The sequence below is a fragment of the Paralichthys olivaceus genome, chromosome 2, assembly GCF_024713975.1.
Source record: "Paralichthys olivaceus isolate ysfri-2021 chromosome 2, ASM2471397v2, whole genome shotgun sequence".
Classification (NCBI taxonomy): Eukaryota; Metazoa; Chordata; class Actinopteri; order Pleuronectiformes; family Paralichthyidae; genus Paralichthys; species Paralichthys olivaceus.
In genome coordinates, this window is record NC_091094.1 from 22548285 (window position 1) to 22573392 (window position 25108).

At 42.8% G+C, this 25108-nt stretch overlaps 2 protein-coding genes across 5 annotated transcripts in view; one reads left to right on the forward strand and one right to left on the reverse strand.

Moving 5' to 3' along the window:
- Positions 1-1130: 1130 nt before the first annotated feature.
- On the forward strand, positions 1131-11176 carry top1a (DNA topoisomerase Ia). The gene is made up of 21 exons (XM_020086873.2): positions 1131-1287; positions 1745-1769; positions 3666-3762; positions 3910-4024; positions 4509-4561; positions 4664-4756; positions 4887-4956; positions 5152-5243; positions 5387-5502; positions 5623-5744; positions 5837-5959; positions 6406-6593; positions 6678-6822; positions 7662-7805; positions 7989-8174; positions 8254-8322; positions 8434-8548; positions 8679-8806; positions 9364-9458; positions 9549-9698; positions 9855-11176. Exons 1-21 carry the CDS (start codon positions 1255-1257, stop codon positions 9955-9957), a joined length of 2262 nt encoding a protein of 753 aa, XP_019942432.1. The 5' UTR covers positions 1131-1254; the 3' UTR covers positions 9958-11176.
- Positions 11177-11896: 720 nt separating this feature from the next.
- Positions 11897-25108, reverse strand: part of zhx3a (zinc fingers and homeoboxes 3a) — a 45020-nt gene continuing 31808 nt past the window's right edge. Inside the window, exons 1-3 of one of the 4 annotated variants that reach the window (XM_020087093.2) lie at positions 24859-25037; positions 13887-16797; positions 11897-13420 (exon numbers count right to left, since the gene is read on the reverse strand). In XM_020087093.2, coding sequence (XP_019942652.2) covers positions 13387-13420; positions 13887-16597 — 2745 coding nt within the window. In that variant the 5' untranslated portion in view covers positions 16598-16797; positions 24859-25037 and the 3' untranslated portion in view covers positions 11897-13386. Of the gene's footprint in view, positions 13421-13886; positions 16798-21629; positions 25038-25108 lie in introns of those variants that run through there. The other 3 variants (XM_020087092.2, XM_069512013.1, XM_069512014.1) reach the window with 3 other exon arrangements.

The following is a 25108-nucleotide window of genomic DNA, read 5'->3' on the forward strand; positions in this document are numbered from 1 at the left end:
GAGAAGGAGGGATGTGCTGGAGGATGCAGCTCCAAAAGAGGACAGTAAAACCTGTGGATTATGGGTAATGTATTGCATGGAAAACTATGGAGATGGTTTATTTTGTGGTTCCTAGAAAAAAAACACGGTTTTATGGAGGGGAGTGTTATGGCCCCTTCCTTAGTGCTTTCTCTGACCTTTTCCTGCAGGAGCATGCCATCATGGAGGGTGCTTAGAGTAATGTGGTAGTCCTAGTGTAGGTCTCACCAATCCTATATAGGCCTGCTCTCATTGTCTAAGTGACATCATTCCAAGGCCTTGAAGGCAGCTTAGACTGTACATGAGCATCTAACTTATAGACATAAATGTGAATATTTACTGATTATGTATGTAATTTGTTTTCAGCTTTGCCATTTGACAAACTATAAATCACTGAATCACAAAAGAATGAGAAAGGTCAAAGAAACATGTAACAGAAAGGACAGATCTCCGACATGATGACGATAAAGATTGTTGATATTATTAATGATAGAAGTACACAAATCTACTTCTTATAAGACAAGATAAGATAATGTTATCCTTTATTAGTCCCACGGTGGGCAAATTTGCAACGTTACAGCAGCAATAGGGCAGTCAAAAACAAACATCAGTAAAGTAATAGTAAGTAGCATGCAATACTTGTAAATGTAAGTAGATATTAAGAAAATAGAAATAGAATAAAAACTAATAACTACAGTGTAAACAGAATATGTACAGATCGAACATATGTACAGTGGAATGGATTGCACATTAGCCATTGAATTTCAGACAGAAATTAATCTTGCACAGTTAAAAGTGAACGTTGACATTTACATATAAGATGGAGAGGAATGGAAACAACAAACTGATAATCAAGTGGAGCAGTGAGCCTGGATCACAGTGTTCTCCTGCTCCATGTGTACCCTGCCTCAGTCAGCACAGTGTGTGTGTGTGTGTGTGTGTGTGTGTGTGTGTGTGTGTGTGTGTGTGTGTGTGTGTGTGTGTGTGTGTGTGTGTGTGTGTGTGTGTGTGTCAGGGCCTGAGCAGCAGCAACACGTTTTGTCGGGAGGAGGAGCCACGCTGCTCTCTACCCAGTCTCTACCATTTAAACTGAGACGCATGCGCAGTAGTGTATATTTCAGACTTACTCTTACACAACTGTGTCTTTCCTTCATTCTGCCTGCATCTCCTCGCCGGTGGGTGCTGCGGCTCCACGTTTCTCCTTTTTTAATTTCTCCACCAGACAACTCGTAGGAAATGAGTGGGGACCATTACCACAACGAGGACCAGGTAACGTGGAGTGTGTTTTGTGGTGTCATCGCTGCTGCTTCACGGAATCGGTCCCTCTCCAGCGTTGAATTTGTTTGGTTTTGACAGGGTAACTTGCTAACTGTGAATAGTATCTGCTAAAGCGCATTTTGTTGTTAACAGCGACTTGAGCAGTGTCCCCATTGTTTCCTTTGTGATGTCGCGGATAGCTGCGACCTAGTTAGCCTCCAGTTTTGCGTCGTTGGCGAAGGAAAAGTGGGTTACCGCTGCATGTGAACTGATGTTAGCTGCAGCTAATGTTAGCTGTAGCGGCTCCGGTGTTAGCCGCTAAGCCATATTCCCATCCAGAGTAGCACGGTAGCCGAGCTAGCAGGCTACATAGCAAACTCTCGCTTTGCTGCTCAGCAAGTTCAAAGTTAGTTAGCCGGCTAGTTAGCTCCTACGGAATGTAACATTCATCTGTGTTTCTGTTTTTCAGATTGACTGTGGCTCTCGAGTCAATGGTAAGTTCATTAGTGTAAGATAATAGATGAAGATGACTGTTTTCCTCCCGGTTCGACTTGTTTTTACTGTTCTAACGATACGTTAGTTCTCAGTAGAGGACAGAAATGGCGTCCAGAGACTAAGTCCTCTGTCTCACTCACAAGCGCCTATTGTTCAAAAGGGAGGTCTTGTTGGAGCATTTCCGCAAACAATTTTCTCGATTGGAGTCCATATTACCACACACGTTGAGCTGTTTTATCAGTTTATCGCCTCCGTTGGTCTTGTTGTTCCGCTTTTACCTCCGCATTTCCCACCTGAAAGTGAGGGTTTGGGGGTTGAGGACTTAGTCTCTGCGCCATTTTCTTTTTCGGTGTAGCGGCCTGACTGTGCTGCAAGCTGAACCCAGGCTGGGAAGTGCAGATGGCTGTGTGTGGAGCAGCAATGCGAAGGCACAGGGCTTCTCATGTGCTGACCCATGAGAGAATAGATTTTTATAAAGGCGAGCTAATGCTATCATTGTTTTATTTGGCCTACAGAAACATAGCATTCCACGTAGGGGGAAGTACAGCGTTTTAAAGTTAAATCCACAATTTAGTAGCCGTCACCACATTACTTTAAATTAGACATTGGATGATCTTGACAACCTTTAAAGTTAAAAGTGAGTTTTCTAGATGTATTTATCACTTTGTCTGACCTGAATCTAAACATACTAAACACCACTGTTGGACATACAGAGAGCTTCTTTTTTTTTTAAATCAGCCTCAGGACCATTTTTCCTCCTAGCTGATAGATTCTAACAAACAGACCAAACTCTTCACTACTTTGACACAAGATATTTTCCATCAGTATAAGATAATCCAGCAACCAAGCATGGGGGATTTATAGATACTAGCTTGGCTTTTCTCTGAACCCTTAACACAAAAACTCCTAGACAACCATAACATATATTTTTTGGTTTTCATTCTGAAGCTATGGGACACTTGACTGTGGTTCGTTAAGCATTGTCCCTGCTTTTATGATGCCAGAGATTCGTTTCCTTCACTGGAGTAAAACAGCATGTGTATAACAGAATTGTGCGTCTATCATTTACTTTATCATTACTATGACCTGGTTTAAGAAGATGACATTGCTAGAATTCAATATGCTCATCTATTTTACAGGCACATGTAATACATCAACTAACAATTGTTTGCTAGTCAGTGACGGGTATGTTCTGAATTTATATTTCCCCCGAAAGCTGACTGTAGGGTGGAGCTTTAGCCAAACATCTGTCAGATACGTTTTACAGTTTATCAGTTATGTGACAGAGTTCAACAGGGTCTCTGTTTTGGAATGAATCATGTCACAACTTGGTGTAGATCTAAGGGGACCACAGAAGTAAAATCGTCATCTTGTAGTAATTGGTCAACAAAGACAGCTACTGTTACAGTGATACCTTGAACAACTGGCCAATATTTGTATTCCACTGTTGTACCAGAGGAATATGGACACCTTGTTTTTAAGGACCTATTAGTTTATCGCTGTGTTTGGTGGTAAAGTTTGGGTGCTGAACTGCTTTTTTATTTTCCATAAACATTCTGCTGTGACTCACAAATTAAAGCGTGAAAAGAAAGCCTTGTTCATGTGCATGTTTCAACCTGTCAGTTGTTTCATATTGTCTCAAACAATAAGGCTCATACGGGCAGTAGGAGGTGCTGTGCTACCTGAAATACATTATCTGTTTACATGCTGCATGACATTCAAATTGTGGTTCACTTTGTTCGTCCCAGACCCAGAGTATATTGGTCATACATAAAGTACTTCTTGGCCCTAATGTAGACATGTATAGTAATCCCAGTACCATTCACTCCTCTGTTGGACAAATTCATGCAATGTTTTGATTACATTTGAAGAATTTAACCCTGTTCTCTTCTCAGACTCACACAAGCATAAAGACAAGTACAAAGAAAAGGATCACAAACATAAGGACCACAAGAAGGATAAGGAACGGGAGAAATCCAAGCATGGCAATGGGTATGACGCGTGTCCTTCCAGACGGTTGTGTTGGTGTCTGCTTAGTGTGGACAAGATGTACCACTTGATTATTATTGGATTTTTGGTTGTAGATGGTGGAAGCTGAAACATCCTGACTTGATAGCCATGTGTTTCTTTAAATTATAGCGACTACAAAGACTCCTCTGACAAGAAACACAGAGACAAGGAGAAGGAAAAGATGAAGCACAAAGATGGCAGCACAGACAAATACAAGGACAAGCACAAGGAGAAGCGGAAGGAGGTGAACCCTTAGCTATTAACAAATTAACCAAATCTCTTAATTATTTTAGATTTCTTATTCTGTTGCAATTATGATATATTAGGCAATTATGTAATCATGACATTAAATGTTCACGGGAACTTAGTTCTGGTTCTACATAATTTCAGGTGGCTTCAAACAGCTAGACGGATGTGCTTGTATCTTAGTAGAATTGAGAATAGTTTTGCCATCGCTCTTGCTAAACTTAGGGAACATTGTCTTCAGATAGGATTAATCTTTAGAGCAGTGATGGGAGTAACCAAGATGCTCTGATTCTTTCCGTTCAAACCAAGTATGTTTATGCTTGCAAGTTAAATGTATAGCGCATGGCTTTAAGAACTAGCATTTATGATTTGGTATCGATTGGACAGTCATTAATCTTTTGTTTTGACAAAGTTGTTAATGATCTATTATTTCCTCGCATAAAGTTTTCTTTTCATTGACAACTTTGTGTAAACCCTTTCAGATGAAGGCCCTTGATGGTAAAATAAAAAAGGAAAAAGAGAATGGCTTTGCCAGGTAAGTCTTAACACCTCTTTACTCTGAAGTGTTACATGTAGGCTATCAGCAGATACGTTTCATATGATACCATTTCTAATTTAAATGACTGTCCCTTTGCAGCCCTCAACATGTGAAGTCTGAGCCCGAAGATGACTTTTACCACTCTCCTAAAAATGAGAAGTCTCTAAAAAGAGAACGGGATGATGATAATGAGTAAGTGGTCCATTCCCTTAGATTTCTTACTTGTCTTTAACGTCTACTTCATATGGTTAGGAAATCAATGTAGTGCTCTATGACCTAAATTTGTTCTATCAGATTCGAGATATGGGGTGTTATTTTTCAGCTCTGAATTCAAGCCCAAGAAAATAAAGACCGAAAATGACAAGAAGGCCAAGAAAAGGAAACAAGATGAGGTAAGCAAAGGCCACACCATCGTCAAAACCTGCTGTTTGATGTGGACTTTCTGTAAACAAAGAAAATAGCTCTTTGGCAGTTTTCTGCAGAATATTTTGAAAGGCACAATTAACCTGAAGAATTGGAGAGACTTGAGTCTGTTGATAAGGCTTATTTCTGTGAGAGAACTCACTTGGTTTCTCTTCCCTTCTTAGGACATCAAGCCCAAAAAGATAAAAAACAAAAAAGGAGAAGTCGCCGATGGAAAAAAGAAAGCAAAGAAAGAGCCAGAGGAGAAGTGGAAATGGTGAGTTGGCCAGCTGAACAATAAATGCACGATGGTTATCCTTTGTAGGTGGGTCAGCTGTGGATATATTGCATGTTATTGTTGGCCTGTGAAATATTTTGTTTCTGTTGTATATTCAAACTCCTTTATTTGGTTGATTCCAGGTGGGAAGAGGAGAGATACACAGATGGTGTCAAATGGAAGTTTCTGGAACACAAAGGGCCTGTCTTTGCTCCACCATATGAGCCTCTTCCTAGCCACGTCAAATTTTATTATGATGGTGAGAGTGGGTTTCTCACCAGAATTCTACTTTTAAATCAGTGTAGGACTGTTCTGTATATCTACATGGTGGCAGTTGTAAATATCAGTGATGGATAAACTTTGTTTTTGTATATTTTAGGTAAAGTTATGAAGCTCAGTCCAGAAGCAGAAGAGGTGGCCACATTCTTTGCAAAAATGCTTGACCATGAATACACCACGAAGGATATTTTCCGCAAAAACTTCTTCAAAGATTGGAGGAAGGTAGGAAAAATGCACTTTTCAGGATAAACTTCTAGATGTCTTGTGAAAGTTTGTTCAAAGATTCGTGACTGAGTGAAGTGTGGTGTTTACAGGAAATGAATTCAGAGGAGAAGAGTAAGATCACAGACCTGAAAAAATGCAACTTCAGTGAGATGAGCGAATACTTCAAGGCACAGTCTGAAGCCAGAAAAGCCATGACAAAAGACGAGAAACTGGTCAGTGACTGGATGTACATTGTATCATTTAATGAACTTGATCTAGGCTAAATGGTTAAATATTCAACAGCAAATATTTATGTAGAAAAATGGTGTGTACACTTTTTTTCTCAGCTACCTCCTCTTTTTACATGGAAACCTGCAGAAAACGTGGATGTTCTGAAGATATGGGACAGTTTTTACACACTGTGGTATAAACCCAGAGCAGGGCAGTCCTATAAGCTAATAACACAACTTGCATCAAAAAACATAAAGGAATGCTGTAGCGATGTATGTCGTGAGGCAGATGATTTGTTTTTTAGAGCAAGCACACATTTTCTTGTAGATTCCAAACCTACCTGAGTTTTCCCACACATTCTTTCCAGATGAATTACATTTTTCTGTCTCTTCATAATCTTGATCCCATTAAGGAAAGATTCTGATGCTTTGTTTTTCTCCCCTTGTAGAAAATAAAGACGGAGAACGAACGCCTTCTGCAGGAGTATGGCTTCTGCATCATGGACAACCACAGAGAACGTATTGCTAACTTTCGCATTGAGCCCCCGGGCCTGTTCCGCGGTCGTGGAGACCATCCGAAGATGGGCATGCTCAAACGTCGCATCAGGCCTCAAGACATCATCATCAATTGCAGCAAGTGAGCGAAGGGTGGCTTTGTCAGTGCTGATGAATTGATGTTAAGTGAGCATAATGATTTAAATGTTAAATGTACTCCTCAAAGGGACTCCAAGCACCCTGAGCCTCCCTCGGGCAAAAAGTGGAAAGAGGTTCGTCATGACAACAAGGTGACATGGCTCGTGTCGTGGACGGAAAACATTCAAGGCTCCATCAAGTACATCATGCTGAACCCTAGCTCTAGGATCAAGGTAGGCCAAATTGTTTTACAAGAAGGTTTGGACCTGGTTTAACCCAGTAAGACCTAAGGGCATTCCAAAGCCAATGTGTGTTTTTTTTAAATTAATTATTTGCCTTTCCATGTCAATTTTTGCCGTTGACCTAATCTAGGTTAAAAGAAAAGAAACAATCTGTAAAACTTGCTACGATTCCCCTTTCCTCCTCCTCATTGAAAAAATATTTCCTGTAGGCTGAGCCCTGGTCAGCAGGAACATCGTCTGGGTCTGAAACATCATTATTAATTATATTGTTTTCATCAACAAAACCCTGCTGTACTCCCCTTGCTTAGATTCACAGCCATTGTATGAAACACTACTTTAATAAATGTTTTACAGGCTAAGAGCGCTGTAAGACAAGGTATATTCCCCATAACGCATTTCAGCAAATCACTATGAATTTCATCAGTCACTTCTTAGACGATAATATCGTCTTACCTGGTCTGTTTGTTTTTGTAGATATAAGCATATGTTGCATTAGGTCTTAATAGGTTAAAGGGAGTCTTTGCTCAATTCTTCAGTTTGGGTCAAACAATGATAGAGCTTTATAGTGTTTGTCCCCAGGTGTCATGTCGGATCTTTTCAAGATATTAATATTCTAAAAGGTTTTCTTGCTCAACTGGTTTGTCAGAACGGAGCAACAGCAAACAGTATTAAAGTGAAAATGGCTACTTGCACTAGGTTTCTGATCAGAGAACACTCTGCACTGGGCAAAACCTACTAATTCCATTTGCGTTCCCTATGACTTTGACACACATGGCCCCATGTATTTATTAGATGCTTTGTGTCTTGTCTGTTGTGCTGTCTGCCTGCAGGGAGAGAAGGATTGGCAGAAGTATGAAACAGCCCGTCGGCTGAAGAAAATCGTGGACCGCATCCGGAACCAGTACCACGAAGACTGGAAATCCAAGGAGATGAGGATCAGACAAAGGGCTGTGGCTCTCTACTTCATCGACAAGGTGAGGTGGATTGCTACTGACATTGTCCTGAGAGTGTGTAGCTGGAGGTAGTTAATGTAGTGTAATTGCTTTTTAACAATGACTGTTACCAGCAAGTGGGGTTTAGAGTGCTTAAACACTGGCTGCAGTGAGGGTAATGTCTTTATAAGCCGGCTTTAATCCATCTGTCCTGATGTGCTCTAGCTGGCCCTGAGAGCAGGTAATGAGAAGGAGGAAGGAGAGACCGCCGACACTGTGGGCTGCTGTTCACTGAGAGTCGAACACATCAAACTCTACCCAGAGAATGATGGTCAGGAGTTTGTGGTGGAGTTTGACTTCCTGGGTAAAGACTCCATCCGCTACTACAACAAAGTCCCTGTGGAGAAAAGGGTAAGCATCCTAAAGCAGTGCTTTTAATTTAAGTGTGCAAACTTTGCTCATGTATTCACCTTTGTTCTGCCTCTTGTAGGTATTTAAGAACCTTCAGTTGTTTATGGAGAACAAGGAGCCTGATGATGACCTGTTTGATCGCCTGAACGTAAGCAAAGCAAATCTTTCGCTGTCGCAAACATACAAAATTAATGATTAACCCACTCAGCTTCAACACCAGTTTCAATGTACAACGATTTTTCTTATTGTTTTCCTTCAGACTTCTATTCTGAACAAGCACCTTCAGGAGCTGATGGATGGTCTGACCGCCAAAGTTTTCCGTACCTACAATGCTTCAATCACCCTGCAGCAGCAGTTGAAGCAGCTCACAAGTGGTATGCGTCTTCCTACAGATTTACAACCAAATCTTCTCTCTATCAGTCGAGACAATACTTGAATAAAAAGCCTATTTACAGTCATTTTGAACACATCATTAACTGACGACTGATTCTGTTCTGACTCTAGCGGATGAGAACATTCCAGCTAAGATCCTGTCCTACAACAGGGCCAACAGGGCTGTGGCCATCCTGTGTAACCATCAAAGAGCTCCACCGAAGACATTTGAGAAGTCCATGCAAAACCTGCAGACTAAGGTGAGGAAGTGGTGTCTGAGTTCTGCGGGTCAGCATTTTGCAAAACATTATTTTTTTCATTATAGTAGCTGTTCTTTTTACCAATAACAGTTAAAGACAAGATAGCAAATACAATTTATGTTATCACCGTACAGTTTACGTAATCTTGACCATTGTGGGAAATCAGATATTTCACTTGCAAGATCGTGGTGGATATTTACACTGATGTTGTAATGAGTTTTGAAACCTTTAGTTGTTGACATGCAGCTTTTGAATCTGTTGCAGATAAGCAGTCACCATGTTGCTGTCAGTGTTGCACAAATACGCAACAGTTTGTAATCGAATATTAATAATACATTTATTCACCTCTCTTCTTAACACCCAAGGACACCTTCCAATACATCATAAATAAAAATGAAAGTAAAACCACATTTAAATCAAATTGGGAGACAAATATGTCACACAAGAACGGTTAAAAAGTAACATTGCTAAAATTGGATTAAAAGGGATAGATGGTTAAAAGTACATCATTTAAACATAGAACATTACAATCAACTATAAATTGTGTTTCTTCATAGATTGATGCTAAAAGGGACCAGCTTTCTGATGCCAAGAGAGAACTGAAAAGTGCCAAGGCTGATGCCAAAGTACGGAGAGATGAAAAGTCCAAAAAGTGAGTATCAAAGGCTTTGTTCAAGTTGATAGTTTACCTCTGGTCAGCCATGTTTACGTGTTTTAACATCTGCTTCTCGTCCATCTGTAGGACTGTGGAGACAAAGAAGAAGGCGGTCCAGAGGATAGAGGAGCAGCTGATGAAGCTGGAGGTGCAGGCGACGGATCGTGAAGAGAACAAGCAGATCGCCCTCGGCACATCCAAGCTCAACTATCTGGACCCTCGCATCTCTGTGGCTTGGTAAGATATATTTTTTAACATGCTTTTTCTAAAATCATTTAGTCACAAAACATTCACACTCTGCTTTCAATGATTTAGTTGTTGGGGACAGCGATGCACATTTTATTCAGCTACACAAGTAGCAATTTATTTTTTCTGTCTGCTTTTGTCTCCTAGGTGTAAGAAATGGGGCATTCCCGTCGAGAAAATCTACAATAAGACCCAGCGCGAAAAGTTTGCCTGGGCCATCGACATGGCAGAAGATGACTTTGAATTTTAAATCCCAGTTTGTGGTTTTATCACTTTTATTGTTTTTATTTTTTAATTGGATACTTGTTTTTTAGCTTAACTGAATTTTGCTCACCGGCCAGACCTGCAAAGAATTTCAGAAAGTCTGAGTAGAAAAACAACGGCGAGAAGATGAGGCCATAATGAAACTGGCAGAAGGGTGTTGTGGGTACTCTAAACATCTGATCTGAGATCAGGCTACATGGCTAAACTATAACCACAGCTGAGCAAAGCCACAGGCATAGTCTCAGTAATCGGAAAACCCCTTTACCTTTGTCAATGCCCGAACTTTGAACTCTGTGGTCCTATAGCTACTGTATTAAGCAAAAAGAAAAAATGCTTTTTATCATTATTTTATTTGTTCACTCGCTCTGTATTTTAGCCCTTCCATGTATTATTAATGAATTCTATATTTTGATAGACAAAGTTAAATCAAATGAATTCCTTAAATACACCCCACGCGCCTTTCAAGGAGATGTGAGCTTGACTTTTGAGGTGTGTGCTTGCATGTGTGTGTATGAGGGACTCGACCATGGAAGCTGTCTGTTTTAGGTGAATATTTTAAACTGGACTATGTTGAATTGTTCAGCATGAAAGAGGATGTCTGGGCAGGCGAGGAGGGAATACTGCAACCATGTCAATATTTACTTAAGCAAACAGAATGTGAATATTTTGTTTTACATCCTCTATCAGGGACTTCTTTTTCAGTGTAAATGTGAACCAATCATTTGTATCCTCTTGAGTTGCAAGCATCCTCTGAATCTCTGCATAGCCCTGTCTACATCTGGTTTTAACTTAATTTAACAATTGTTCCAAGGAAAAAAAAAACGTGCATATTTGTGACTTGAAGATAATGATATGATAATGTATTTAAAGTTGGTAAATCAAAAAGTGTTTTTCTTCAGGAAGGGTAAGTGAGGGACAAACTTTGCCAAAAAAAATCTCCAATCTGTTACAATTTTAGACAGTTTTTTTAATTATGTAAAGGTCGAGGATAAGGTAATGTAACATTTAATGTGAATTATCAGTTCATTTTATTCCACTCTGTTCCACTTATGATAGGAAAGTTGATGTAAGTAGCTGTAAAGTCAACAGCCTATTCCTGTTATACTTTTTTTTTTTTTTTTTTTGTCATAGCCTTTGATCATGTTTTATGAGTTTTATTCTCATTGTAGGTTTAAAAATGAATAAAATCCTACAGGTAAAATATACTATGTGTTTGCAAATGTTTTTCTCTTTCTCATTCATACCAGCAGGTCCTTGTGTGTTTCTGCCCTATTATTTTAGTTTTTTGCTCAGTTTTAATTCTGTGGCCATTCTCCCTGATCAGAGGCCCCATGTAGCACAGCAGCCTGTTGGTTTTGGACCAGCAGCCGTAGCGGAGGGTCCTGCCGGAGTTGCAGCGTCCTCATATTTGCTTCATCAAACACATTTGATCACTTATCTCAAGAAGAGCTTAAGCTTTCTCTGAAACTCCTCAGCCTTTTGGCATATCAGGTTCAGGCTTTACCAAAATTAAAAAAAACAATTTGAAGAGTTAAATCTTTGAAATTAAACAAAACTCAGATGGATGTTTTCTGTCCGCCATTGAAAAAACAATCTGGTGCGTAGTATGTTTTTATTTTATTTGAATGGAATGCAGTGTTTAGCCACCAGCTGCATTCATGTTCGAGACTAAATATCTCACCATACATCATGAAGACAAAATAAATTCTAGAAGGATTGCTTGCCATGGAAACTGACTGAAAAAATGTTCCTCCCTGCCTGAGTGCTACTTGTACTGCCTGCTTCTCGCCAGCAGGTGAGGCTGTAAGCATTCCTCCAGTGCATGTTACTCCCTCATTCATCACACTGAATAGTTTGACTGGCATCCATGGAACAATGCATGTTCACTCCTGGTGCAAGGTGCAGATAAAATAAGGAGGCGTCAGTGCTTGGTGAGTATTCAGTTTATTCTGTAAAGATTCAGAAGTGTAGAAAGGATGATACAACAGTGCTTTATGATCAGACTATTTCATAAAAGTTTCTTTTTAAGTGATCATAACACCGTAAGTCCAGATTCCATTTATCTCAAACCAAAATAAATTTGTAACATTCGACACAAGTGCATACACTGCTGGTAGGAGATCAACCTCCAATTTCACTTTGGATGGTATAGCACCGTTCATTAGCTATTAGCAGCTTGACAAAGATGCAGCTTAATAGGATTCATGTAGTGACTGTATGTTTATATAAACACAAGAAAATTCAGAGGAGAGCAAAGATCTCCTCATTTGGCTCTCTAGCTAGCACAATATCTCACTCTGTCATTGTCTAGGGATCAAATTGATAATTTTGCATTAAACAACATTTTTGCCAGTAACAATATTTGATACAATTACAGCTTAAAGTTAAACATCTCCAAGTGTACAGAAAGCAGCACAAGATTTTTTTTTCACAGATATAGACCAACAGTGACCATTGATGCACTGGCGTGTTTTTTTTTCTTTCTTTTTTTTTTTCAGGACAGCACGGTAGCTGGAAAGCAAGGTGATGGACAGACAGGTCATATAAACACATGGACAGAGCTGAGTAAGGCAACGTTAGCGTGACAGGCTTCTCTCTGTTCAGTTTGCAGGGCAGTGTAGTGTATTGATCTCGACAAAGCCGTCAATACCTTTAATGTGGGGCAGTGTGATTTTTCTAGCATTGCTGTCTTCATTAGTGCATTGTACAGTATATAGTCTCTTGCGTGTAGCTGAACTGCAACGTGACACTGACATTAATACAGATCTAAATAAAACATGTTTGATTGCATCTGGACTTACAGTGACTATAGAAGAGTAATAGAATTGAAAAAAACAGATAACGGAAAAAGTAAATTTCAAGGCAGTGCTGAAGTACTGGTTGCTAAAAAAGTAAAAAATATCACAAAGCCAACAATAACATTTCCTCGACACATCTTTAGTTTGTACAGTCAGTACAAACCCTCTCGTATAGTGCAGTTTCAATCATATATATATATTTTTCTCCTCTGACCCAAAACAATATCATTCGGCCCTATCCTATCTTTGCTCATTCAAGTCAGTTTTCCAGTCAGTGTGCGTCTTCTCTCGCTCGTTTTCTTTGATCCCTCGTACTGACCTCATTGTGCACCCTCCCCACACAACCACAAAGAAGCATGAAAGGCTTAAACATCACAGAACTCAAAAGGTGAGAAGTTCTTTCTTTTTGACGATAGCAGGAAGTGATGGCAGATGGAAGAGAAGGCGGAGGAGGAGGAGGGGGGGTATTCACAGTTACAGTCAGAGTCCAACGGTCCAGCTACAATCACATCTGCTGTCATTATGAACACTCTATTTTTTTTTTAGACCATGGCCAGGGCAGCAAGCCAACCTTTAAAACATTGTGTTCCTCTGGCGAACTCTGGGCCCTGGCATCATCACACCTCCAGCAGCTCCATCCTCAGGCGATCCCTGATCAGCACACACACACACACACACAAGAGAGAGGCAGCACTGTAAAAAGACGTCTGCGTAAGGGTTAACTTGCCTCTCGGAAATCTATCTCACCAAAGACAATTGTCATGATTTATTCACATATATTAGCATGCGCACTCAATCTATAATTCAACGCTTCAGACTTCTACTTAATCTAAAAATAGCATCTTAAACACGGACCTTTGATTGCCCAAATAAGCTACTCAGAGCGAGTACCTGTACACACTTCTCCTGCCTCCTTTTTACTGTACATCACGCAGCAGCCACTACAAACAAGCTGTCACGCTTTCATCACTCCACCTGGCTTTCACTATTCTTTTGTTTCTTTGATTGATAAACAGCCCTAAGCTTGTACAATATCATAACACACTTGAATGAGAAGTGTATCTTACTTCAGAAGCTTTTATCTCACTTTGTAATTCGAGCACAGTGACTGTAATACCTGGCCTGATTGCCATCAGTTTGTTGTTCGATGAGTGACTGACTGGCCACGGGCTGCTGGTGGTCCTCTGCTCTCTCTGACCAGGGATCCTGTAGGACTTCTGGTGGCACCGACTCCTCAGCTTGGCCTTGCTCTCCGCCCCCCTCCGCACCCATCAGCTCAAGCAGCGGTGAGTATGAATCCTGCCACACAACCTGCTGCCCTGAGTTCAGTCCTGCTTCTCCTTCAAGGTGCTTGTTCGTGTCTTTCTCAATAAATTTCTTTTTGGCTGCTTGAGGTTCCTTTGCCGATTCAGCTTTGCCATCTCCATTGCCCCTTGCCCCCTCCTCTGACTCCCCTGGCAGTCGCTGAAAGGTCTCCAGCCACTTCAGCTGCCCATTCTTGTGGCTGTACCTGCAGTCGCTGAACCAGCGCACCACCTCTGATTTGGGAAGGCCCGTCTGGACGCTTAAGTCTTCATACTGCTGACTGCTGGGCCAGCGGGTGTTGGAGAAAACCTGTCGGAGGATGTGCAGCTGCTGGGGGGTCTTGTTGCCCCAGGGTGGGGAGAAAGACGACTGAGAGGCGGACACTTCGGCTGCCTCGGACTTGTGTTCTTGATGTACAATCTCAGATGTGGTCTCTGATTCGTTCATCTTCAGCCTCTTAAAGTTGATCTTGATGGGGTCGACTTTCAGCCCTGAGCAGCCTCGTTCCCCCGCAAACGGATCCTCCTCCTTAATGAGCTGCTTTAAGATTGACATGCCTTTTATTGGAAAATCCTTGTTGCATTTGCCCTCATCTAAAATGGATGACAGGCTTTTTGTAATGACAGTGGTGCTGGTGCTTTCAGTTGGGGATTTGCTGGCATGGTTCAGGTTAGGGACACTGTCATTACAGGTGGTACTGGGATATTCACTGCTAATACTGTTAGACTTGTGGATGTTGTAGTTGGGTTTGTCGTCGTGCTTTGTGGTGTGGGCCTGCTCCTGTGGACTGATGACTCCGCTGCTGTGATTGTTACAGGTGACGCTGGATTTGCTGGTGTTGGTGATGATTGCGTGACTCTCGGTGCTGTTAGAAGCTTCCGATGGGATTGGTAAACAGTTGCTTTTGAGATTTGGTTTGCCATTGGTGTTAGCAACACGGTGCTCATCATTATTGCTAATGTTGGCAGAGCAAGTGGCGATGCTGTTGATGCTGTTTGTGGGGCTGCTGTTATGCACCGGTTTACTGGTGACAGTCTCACCACCGTTACTACTGCTGGAATAGCTGCTGATGCTGCTGCTACTACTGCAACTACTGCTGCTACTGCTGCTTCGACTGCTGCTGGTGCTACTCACAAAACCACTGTTCCCAGCCATGTCCAGGCTGACGCCATTGCTCTTGTTCGTCTCCACAGTGGGTTGGGTATTCTTGGTCAGTACTTGTGTTGTTCTGACTACGGGTGGAAACTTTGGGGGGACGATTGGAGTAGAATATGAGACTCTGGTGACATGGGGGTTGGTTGACATGCTGGCCTGTGTGGCCATGACTCCGAGAGGCCTTGTTTTTATACTGCCATAGGGAACTTTGGCCATCTGAAAGTTAGGTCCTTTTGAGCCTGGCTGGGCGTGGACAGTGTGGTGAGTTACAATGTGATTGACGTGCCGTTGCACAGTAGGCTGCTTCTGAGGCGCTCCACCTTGGAACACTGTGTTGAACATTTTCCTCCTGGCCTCCTCGATCTCTTCAGGAGACCAGCTTATGCCTTGTTTAAGCCTCTGGGCAGTAAACCACAGTTTGATCTGCTCCTCTGGGAACTCCGAGACCACCGTCAGGTAGCAGAGCTCAGCTTTGGTCGGGTAAGGGAACTTGCCAAAGGATGTCTTGAGAAAGCTGCTGGTGTCCATAGCAGCATCGTAGGTGGGGATGCTGCTGAGTGGGATCATCACCTTTGGAAGGTCTTTATTGGAACTGGAGGAAGGGGGGGAGTAAAGGGAAGGAGTGTGCTGGTGAAAGACTTGGTTGGACACTGTCTTCGTAATAACGTGAGTGACAGATGTCCTCGGCATAGCTGGGGCGCTAGAAACACTGAGAGCCCCGTTTTGTAGTTCAGGCACATTTGTCAGCATGCTGGGGTCTACATCCTTTCCAGTGTCGATCTTCCGTACCTCCACGGTGTGAGAAACCACAATCTTTTTGTGCTCCCCCTTGGCTTTCATCATCTTTGCAATAGGTGTTTTGGTGAGCGAGATCCCAGATTCTCTGTAGTCTTCTCCACTTTCCGTGAACAGACTTTGTTCCACAGTTGTTACTCCGTCCCTCTTGTTGACAGTTAGAGAGGCAGTGACCAAGCCCTCCATTATCTTAGGGTGGGCATTGGCGTTATGCAGAGCCAGAGCCTCGAAGCGGACGACTGACACCCCACAGTTCAGGCAGTAAAAGGTGGGCTGTGCCCTGAAGTCTGAGTGGCAGTTGTGCATGTGATCCAAAAAGTAGTTTAGATCTCTGGATTCAAAACGGCAAGTCGAGCAGCTGTACGTGCCTCCTTTTTGCATCTCGCTGCCACTTTCAGATTTGGAGGAGCTGTGAGAGAAATGGCCAGACTCTTCTCCCGAGATGCTGAGTATGCTGTCCTCTGGGATTGTTGGTAGGAGTTCTGGTAGCGAGCCCAGTATGATTTCCTCACGCACATGTTTGGATTTGGATGGTATCATGCAGGGTACAGTGGATTTCCTCTTGCTTGCCATCGTGCAGCGTTGTGTCGATGGAAGAGTGAGTGGCGATTGGTTGTCCGGTATGATGAGAACAGAGGGTGGGTGGATAGTGGAGAGGGTTGAATGGAGTTTAGTGTCATGGACCAGCCACTATGAGATCACAGTGTTGCTTCATGCCTTCTGCCACTTCAGGACTCCTGTCACATGGACGAGTTTAACAGCTCCCAGGGAACCTGTGAGAAAAGAGAACAAAAAAGAGAGACGTGACTCTCTCTGCCCATATTTAATTTAGTCATTGCAGAAAAAGAAACAAGATTACGACACAGTTAGTAAATGTAAAACATAGGGATACAAATTGGAAAAAAGATCATGAACATCATGCGAATGATAGACAGAATCCTCCACATGAAAAATATATATTCAAATTTGTATACGTAATCCAGCAGCATGATGCAGAGGAAGTCAAATAGCCCCACACAGAGTAATAAGTGTAGGTGGGAATTCAGTGTGATCAGTGTAGGTGGTACTTATCAGTAATTACAGCACTGAAGTAGGAGTCCAGGGCTTTTTCTTTCCAAAGAGCCATATGGTCTATGTTTACAATCAGAATGAAGGTTACATAAAATTACTGCATAGAAAGAAGTGGTGGATCTCAGTCTCAACATTTTATTTTAATAAATAAAGAGCTCATCAACAAGATTATTATCAATATTTTAAAATTGCATTGGGCTGATACTGAACACCTCCACCCCCAGCCATGAAATATATAAAAAGGAGAGCAAAGAAAAAGGCTTTTAATTGTGTCTCTCTCTCTCTCTCTCTCTCTCTCTCTCTCTCTCTCACACACACACACACACACACACACACACACCTACCTTCAAATCAATGCAGCCTGTCTCTGTTCTGGTTATTTACTTGGATTTACAGACTTGTGTGTAGCTGTCACTTTTTATGAATTCAGAGAAAAAGGAGCATAATAATCAACAGAGCCAGAAACGACTGTCTAATCTTGACAATATTTGTTCTTTTCCTTCACTGCTGCCATAAGTTTGGCTCCTCTAATTACTGATGGCATGCATCCACTGAAATATTTTTAGCAAAGCCTCAAGATGCATAAAAAATATAACGTGTAAGAAGCACTAATTTTAACATGTACAGTGAATGTGAATATGAATCAAGGATAGGATCTTTTTTAGCAGATACCACTTGTCTCCCTACAGGAATAATCACTAAATAAATATTATTCACAGACTACTATAGCTTTTTTGAGAGATTTTGAGTGGGATGCACTTCACCTCTCCACACTGATAGTGAGCAGGATAACCTTGGCAGCTGTTTCACATTGTAATACCAACCACAAATATGCAAAAATGTCCATGCAGGTTTGTGTGCAAAAATTTTGTCCTCCTTGTGCTTGTAAGTGTAGATAATATTATTTCAAATTATGTGTGTTTTTGTACAGAGGGAAAAGGTACATTTTTTTAAAACTTAAAATGTTTTTTGTCATTTTTGCCAGTGAATAACTACTTTATTACCACTTGGTTGTGAGCCATATGTTTTACATTGAACATTACAGTTTATCTAAATGTTTTAAGGACCTGAAACATCCCCAGGAGGTCAGGGAGGGATACTACAAACACATCTGAAGCCACTTACAAGCTGCCGACTCAAACTGCCTCATCCTACATTTGCTCAACAAACAGCATGATGTCACATGCGTGCAAATAATCACAGTACACAGATCACTGGGCACTCAAATCCATTAGCAAACCACATCCAAAGGCTTCTCCTTTCCTATAACACTGCCTTCGGATGGATATGGATTGGATTTGCAGACTTCAACATGTCTCCTTGTTCCTCTCTGCGTTATGTAAAGAAAAAAGAAACATGGCTCTGCTCCCTCACAAAGCCACAAATATTTAACAGAGTGTGAGAAAAGACAAAGGATACACTCCCATCAGTCTTACATTAGCCATGCAGCTGCTTCTAATCGTTATTTTAACACTGGAAAGTACAGAACATGTAAAACAAATGATGAGAGAAAAAAATTGTCAAAGTGGACTGGACCCTCTGCCCTCTGCATGAACCTGTGTGACAACCCCCCCCACCCCCACTTACACTCACATGCTGCTGAAAACTAGTCTAGTCATCATCTGTCCACATCAATCTTTACCTTCTCATGCAAACGTATCCTCCTGTGAAAAATAAAACATACCGTATCATCCAAACTCAGCCCTCTGTTGAAATCCAGCTATACCTCGATATCTCCTACTGCCGTTGGTTGAGTACAAAGAAAACAGTTTCAAATACTTTCAACATGTTTTTTCTGTTGTGCTACGTTTGCACATACCGAAAAGCACTTTGACAGACTTTCGTTTTACTGCTTCCACGTGCGTGTTCACCACTGCCGGCTGGACGGTAAATAAAAGATGAACCTGTTCCAGAATTAAAACCCTCAAATGACTGCCCAAACAGCACTGATCCCAGACTGTGACATGCTCCTCTTAACTATACCTGTTTTTCATTTCTCCTGCTTTTCTGACAGAAAGAACTAAAACAAAACAAAACAAACAGCAAAAAAACTAGGTCACCAGCATCTTATGCAGTAATCCCGGTTCACTGCATCCAGACGTGGGCATGTGCTGTATGTTTTGCCGCCAGAGAGGTCATGATATCCTCTGACGGCACACTCGATTAACCCCTGGTGAGGACACTGCGTTCATTGAGTTTGTTCCACTGAACCAGGGATTTAGACAGTCAGCTTTCATGCAACAGAGGGATGTAGTCATGCACATCTCAAACATCTGTGTGAGAGAAGTCACAATGTTATAGAACTTTGTGGAAAACAAAAATCCGGTCCGGCTCAGTTTCACTGCGGTGAAGTGGTTAATTTTGTTTGTCCCACAAACAGCACACTGGATGCCAGGACGTTTTAGAAAATGAAGTGATGGAGAAGGTAATTTGACTGTGACTGGTATAGCAGCACCCAGAGGGGATGGCGGTCTGCGACGAGACAGACGCTGGCCTAGTACAGCAGCTCCCCTCCCTGAAAGAACACACATTCCACTTCCTGCATGAGAAAACCCAAGACAAGCCAAAAGTTGAGAAAGGTTACGTAAAGAATCAGGTCACCTATCAAAAGAATGGGCTGCTTTATCTGGCCAGTGAGACGTGCGATCAGACACAAGACAAGGGCTTCCCAGACAGAGAGCCAGTGAATGGTTCCCTCTGAAAAGCCGGGCCTTGTGTTTCAACGGCGAGTTAGACAACACTCAGACGATCACTGTCCCCGGTGTGTCGTATGTTCTCGCACTGGCACGGGGGGGGGGGACTCTTTTCATCTTGGCGGACCAGGGGAGTTTTATCTGAAGTGAGGGAAAGTGGCAGAGCTCTCAGAAGTGCTTTCCGAACACCCACGCTCAGCGTATGCGGAGGGGCTCTGTTCTGCAAACTAAAACCCGCATTCGAACCATTCAACTTCTCGAAAACAAGCGTTTCAAAACAAATGGGATTAGGCTAGGTTTCAATTCTGATGGCGCTTTATACGTTCTGCCTGATTTAATAGCAGCTTTAAGATGTACAGGAGGGCCTCCCTCTTGCGCTCTCACACTGTCATTTCCATAACAATATTATATTTACATCTCATTAATATGTATTTAATTGAATTCGCTATACTTTAAAATGGCAAACAGCTGAGTGGGCTGCTCCCATCTCCAGAAACCAATTGAAAAAAAGCAGCATGTATCCTCTTTCATCATCTCATAAACTGCTGCAGTAATTACAATATTACAACAGGAAAAACATGCCCAATCTACAACGAGCTGCTACCAGCGGGAAGAGAGGCGAGGCTGCAAAGAGGTTGCTCGACATTAAAATTTAATTCAAAACAGTCCAGTGATTCAGACACTCCCAGATCGTTGGGTCACCTACAGTTGACATTAACAAACAGAGATTGGTGCTTTTTGTTGTGCCGCCTGTCACATGAATGAGACTGTGAAGGCTAGAGGAGGAAGGACAAAGGAAGACAAAACTCAGACATCTGGGAATGAAGTGAGAGGATGACTGATGATGATGACAGGCTGTGCTGTTTCAATATTCCTCCCCGCTGACACCTCATAGGCACACGTCTCCACACACACGCCGTCCTCACACACTCCCTCCTCACCTCTGCAACATTTAGCACCTGCACCGTTCTGAAAATCATTCTTTGAACTGAATAACTGACGAGGAGTCTCTTGATGCGACAGTTGCAGAAGGGCTAAAAAAAAAAGAGGCACGAATTCTTTCACTTATAACAATATTTATCTTGCGTGTAATTTGCTTTGACAGTGATCCGCGGCTGTCTTGCTTCAAAAATCAGCCCCCAGCCCCGCTTAAAAAAATTGGTGTCCACTGGGAGTTGGTGCTGAGACGGGGGGGGACTCCTGGCAGATACATTTGAATGACCCAAAAAAAAATCTGAAAATCTGTTTAGCAGGAACATTTTCTGCCAAATGTCCATTAAATAGATTAACGTCATGTGAGTGGATCAGCTGGACACCCAAATATAAGCCAGAGACAGAGAGCAATTACTGTCTTGCACAGAAAAGAGATTGAGAACAATGGCGCCTCATTTATAAGAGAAACGTGATCCAGTGCTGGGAGCCTTCAGACGGCTGACTGTCTAATTGCAATTGTTCTCTTTCCTGCATGTCTCCTGTGTCCATCATGCTGCCAGAGTTGACTAATGACAGTGGTGTTCGTTTTGACAGTAAGGGTGGACATCTCTCTGCGTGGACGGCACTGTACATGAATAAGTTTCATGCTCCAATGTTACGTGTGCAGAAAAACAATTCAGAGTCATAAGGGTCATTAGCACGAGGCTAACAGCACCAGTCTACGCTGTATTCTTCACCCGTCCAGCATGCAGAGACTTCAGTGTGTAGTCTCTGTCTCAGCTGCCCGCTTGTGTTTTTCTTTCCCTACATGGGTGTGTTTGTGTGCGTATTAGTGTCTGAATGTCTGAGATGCAGGTGTTGTCAGCCATCTCATCCTCCTCCTCCTCACACACACACACACCCCTTACCTCCGTGACTGCAGTCTTGTCCACTGGGAGACTGGTCTGTGGTGCCACTCATGTGTTAACATTGCCATGGCAACCCCTTCTTCCCCTTGCCCACCTCGCCACACACATAGCAGAGTCACTCGCCCACACCCACCAACCTTTAGACACACACACACATGCACATACACACACACACACACACACACTGAATTCCTTGGACTGCATCCGGTGCAGGACAAACTTAATCCACATGCCCTGCCAGCCATCTTTGAAAAGTCCATTCATGGTTCAAGTCTCTTTCAGCTAACTTTGGGTGAGGTCCGCAACAATAACTTGGCCGATTTATCTCGTGAGAAGGTTGTGGCGATGCTAAAATCCCTGCTCCACTGTTCTCGTGTGTTTGACAGCATCTGATCAAAGAAGTATCGCAGCTGCACACGCTATAAATGACCTCCTGTCTCTGTTATTGTCTTGTTAAATCAGTGCCGAGGCCTGGAGACCGATGCAGTACAGTGCATACCCACTGCACTCTACTGTCTGTCTGAGCATCTTTGTTGCATGATCCTGTTTTGTGTTAGTGAGCGCTCACTGTTGAAATCTTACATTGTTCTCCGAACGCTTCTATCTGTGCCACAGATGAATGACAGACAAATAAACCATGGTGCGCAGAGAAAAAAACTCTGAGTCATGCATCCTTTTACATCACTTTTGATGAATAACTTCTTCAGTTCTGTAGCCAAGACTACAGGCATTCATTTGGCAACTTAATGCGAAAAGAAAGAAAGATGGCGGCATACTGCACATTGTAGTGTCCATCCTAAAATGGCTGACATCACAGCCTCCTCTAACTGCCAAAGCCTGGCAAATGCCAGCTCCTGCTGACCAAATCTTTCTTGCATGGGACAGAGAAAGTGGCAGGGGCTCTTTCCCCACTCGCCTCAAGGTTTTTTCCCCCCCCATCAGTGCACAGGCGTTTCTTTTGGTTGGAACTGTGCAAACATGCTGCTTTAGTGGGGCTTTTGAGCAGTCTGGGCTTCGATACGGCAGTGGTCAAATGACAAAAGCAATACCAAAAAGGGTGAAAGACCCAAATAAAAGTGAACTTGTATAGCCCGCTGTCCTTTTTGCTGGGAAAAATGGGGCTCGGCGTTGTGTTCCGGAGAATTTTCTGTGAGGACCATGAGGTATGCAGCTATCATGAATGCTTGTTTTTAAAAACGGCTGTAAAAAAGATCTGGTTGGCATGATCGTCAATTTTCTTATCTGAACTCAAGGAATGTTATACACTCCATGTCAGCTAAATCTGCAAATCATGCCCATATGACCTTCCTCAGTATTCTCTGGCAGGGGATTCATTTTGAGCCGTGGGAGGTACACACAAACATAACATCCACAATGGCTGCAGTTAGAAACCAGAGCACCAAATCCTGAAAAGTACAGTACAGCAGGTTTGTGAGGCGGCATGTGCAGAGACACTGCTCTGCAGAGGGGAGTGGGCACTCTTGGCCCACTACATTGTGCCTGTGTATACAAACACTCCGCTGTGGCCATAACGAAAACTGTGAGCTGTGCCTAATTGCAGGGAGTGAGGGATGAAAGGCAATATGCCTGGCCTCATTAGAGCAGTTCCGAGAAGGGAGATGGAAGAGCGTTCCCAGGGATCCACAAAGAGAATTGACATTCCCCAAGTGTAAGCGTCCTGCTGGAGTGAAAACCTCCACACACGCTGAACTCACTGGGCCAAGCTGAACTCAGTCTGCCGGAGCTGCACAGCGAGAGCTCATTTACCTTTGTTTTGCCGGTCATCACACACGCCTGCAAATTAACTATGGGAGAGAAGAAATTGCCCACTGGAGAGTGGACTGCACTCCACACTTGGAGACACTGTCCACCTACTCTCTGCAGGAAAATGCTAAATTGCAGGAGTGCTGCACATGACCTACATTATATGTAACAAGCATATGTGGTTCAATAATTAAAATACATTTCCTTAAATTGCCAGTGATTCATCCTCGTCCTGACGCCTGCTTGAATAATTTCGGGGTGTTGTGGACACTGGAGCCACACATGATCCACAGAGGCAACATTAGTCAGCACAGAGGACCCTCCCCTATAAAGGCAGAGGAGACACTTGGCATTCAAAGCTGGGTCAATATTTATGCAAAGATATCAAATCTGACTGCACAGGAATTAATATTTTCTAATTCAAAGGCTGACTGATAATTAGTAATAGTTTATCAAAATATCTGGGTGCCTGTGATATGAGCAGCTCTCCTGACTGTACTGTATATGCCTCAGTGTGTGTGTGTGTGTGTGTGTGTGTGTGTGCGTGTGAGAGAGAGTGTGTTTGTGTTTGTGTAAGAGTAGGGCAGCGGCACATGTTGGTAGGAGGAAGAGGAGGAAATGAAAGAAAAAGTCCAGTGCACAGAGACACGGGCCTACCTTTTTTCTGCTCTGGCAAAGGGTAAGAAATGTGTAGAGGGAGAGAGAGAGTGATCGATAGGTGCAAACTGAGTTGTCTGTGCAGTTTGAACATCTGTGGACTTTATTTCACATCTGTCGACGAGGCTGCTGTATAAGCTCTGCGTTCACAAGTCTTACACAACTAAAAAAGCGCTCAGACTCGCGGCGGCGTTGTGCAATAAAATAAAGCAGATACGCCACATTGTATAGGGCGAGAGAGGAGCGCAGGACGCAGCCAGACGGAGGATCCGCTGTTAACTGTGACAAACTGACGAGTTAACCCGTCTCCCTCCATTCACGGGGCTGTGGGGCAACACACCGCCTCGGAGCCGACGTGCCAAAGGCGATCTGGCACTCTATATAACCTTATGAATATTCCCCCAAAAAATCCTCCACCCCCCTCCTCCACCTACTGTCGCCATTTTATACATTGGCGACTTCATATAAACTGCCTTGACTACAGCAGCACCACATGAACATTCAATATTCAATAGCGACGCGTAATTTCAAACAACTTTACAGAGATCGCACCAACGCGAATAACGAGGCGTGTGTGCGCGTCATTTTTTTTTTTTGGGAAGAGTAGATGTGTCCTTACCTCAGCAGTCGGCGGGGAAAAATGGAATCCGACATTAATATATAAATGAATAATATTGGATTAAGCTCCGATCGTTGCCTTTTGAGAAGAAGAGGAGGCGAGCAGGGGGTGGGAGCTCTCCTCAAGTGAACCCGGTGAACTGGCGTGAACCCGTCAGTGACCACGGCAAGGTACATTACATTACATTACCTTTCCAACCCCTCAGCCACACTGTATGGAGACGGCAAAAACAACTATGGTCGGCGGCGCAGGACGAGGCAGCTCCAAAAAAAAAAAAAAAAAAAATTAAAGCGAGTGTATTTCCTATGAACACGTGATTCGGAGCGTCATCCAAAATCCAAAAGCCCTTTCATCTAAAATTTTGGAGAGGGGCGGGGATGAGATGAATGTGTGTGTATGTGCGTGTGTGTAAAGGGGAGGAGGAGGAGGGTACGTATAC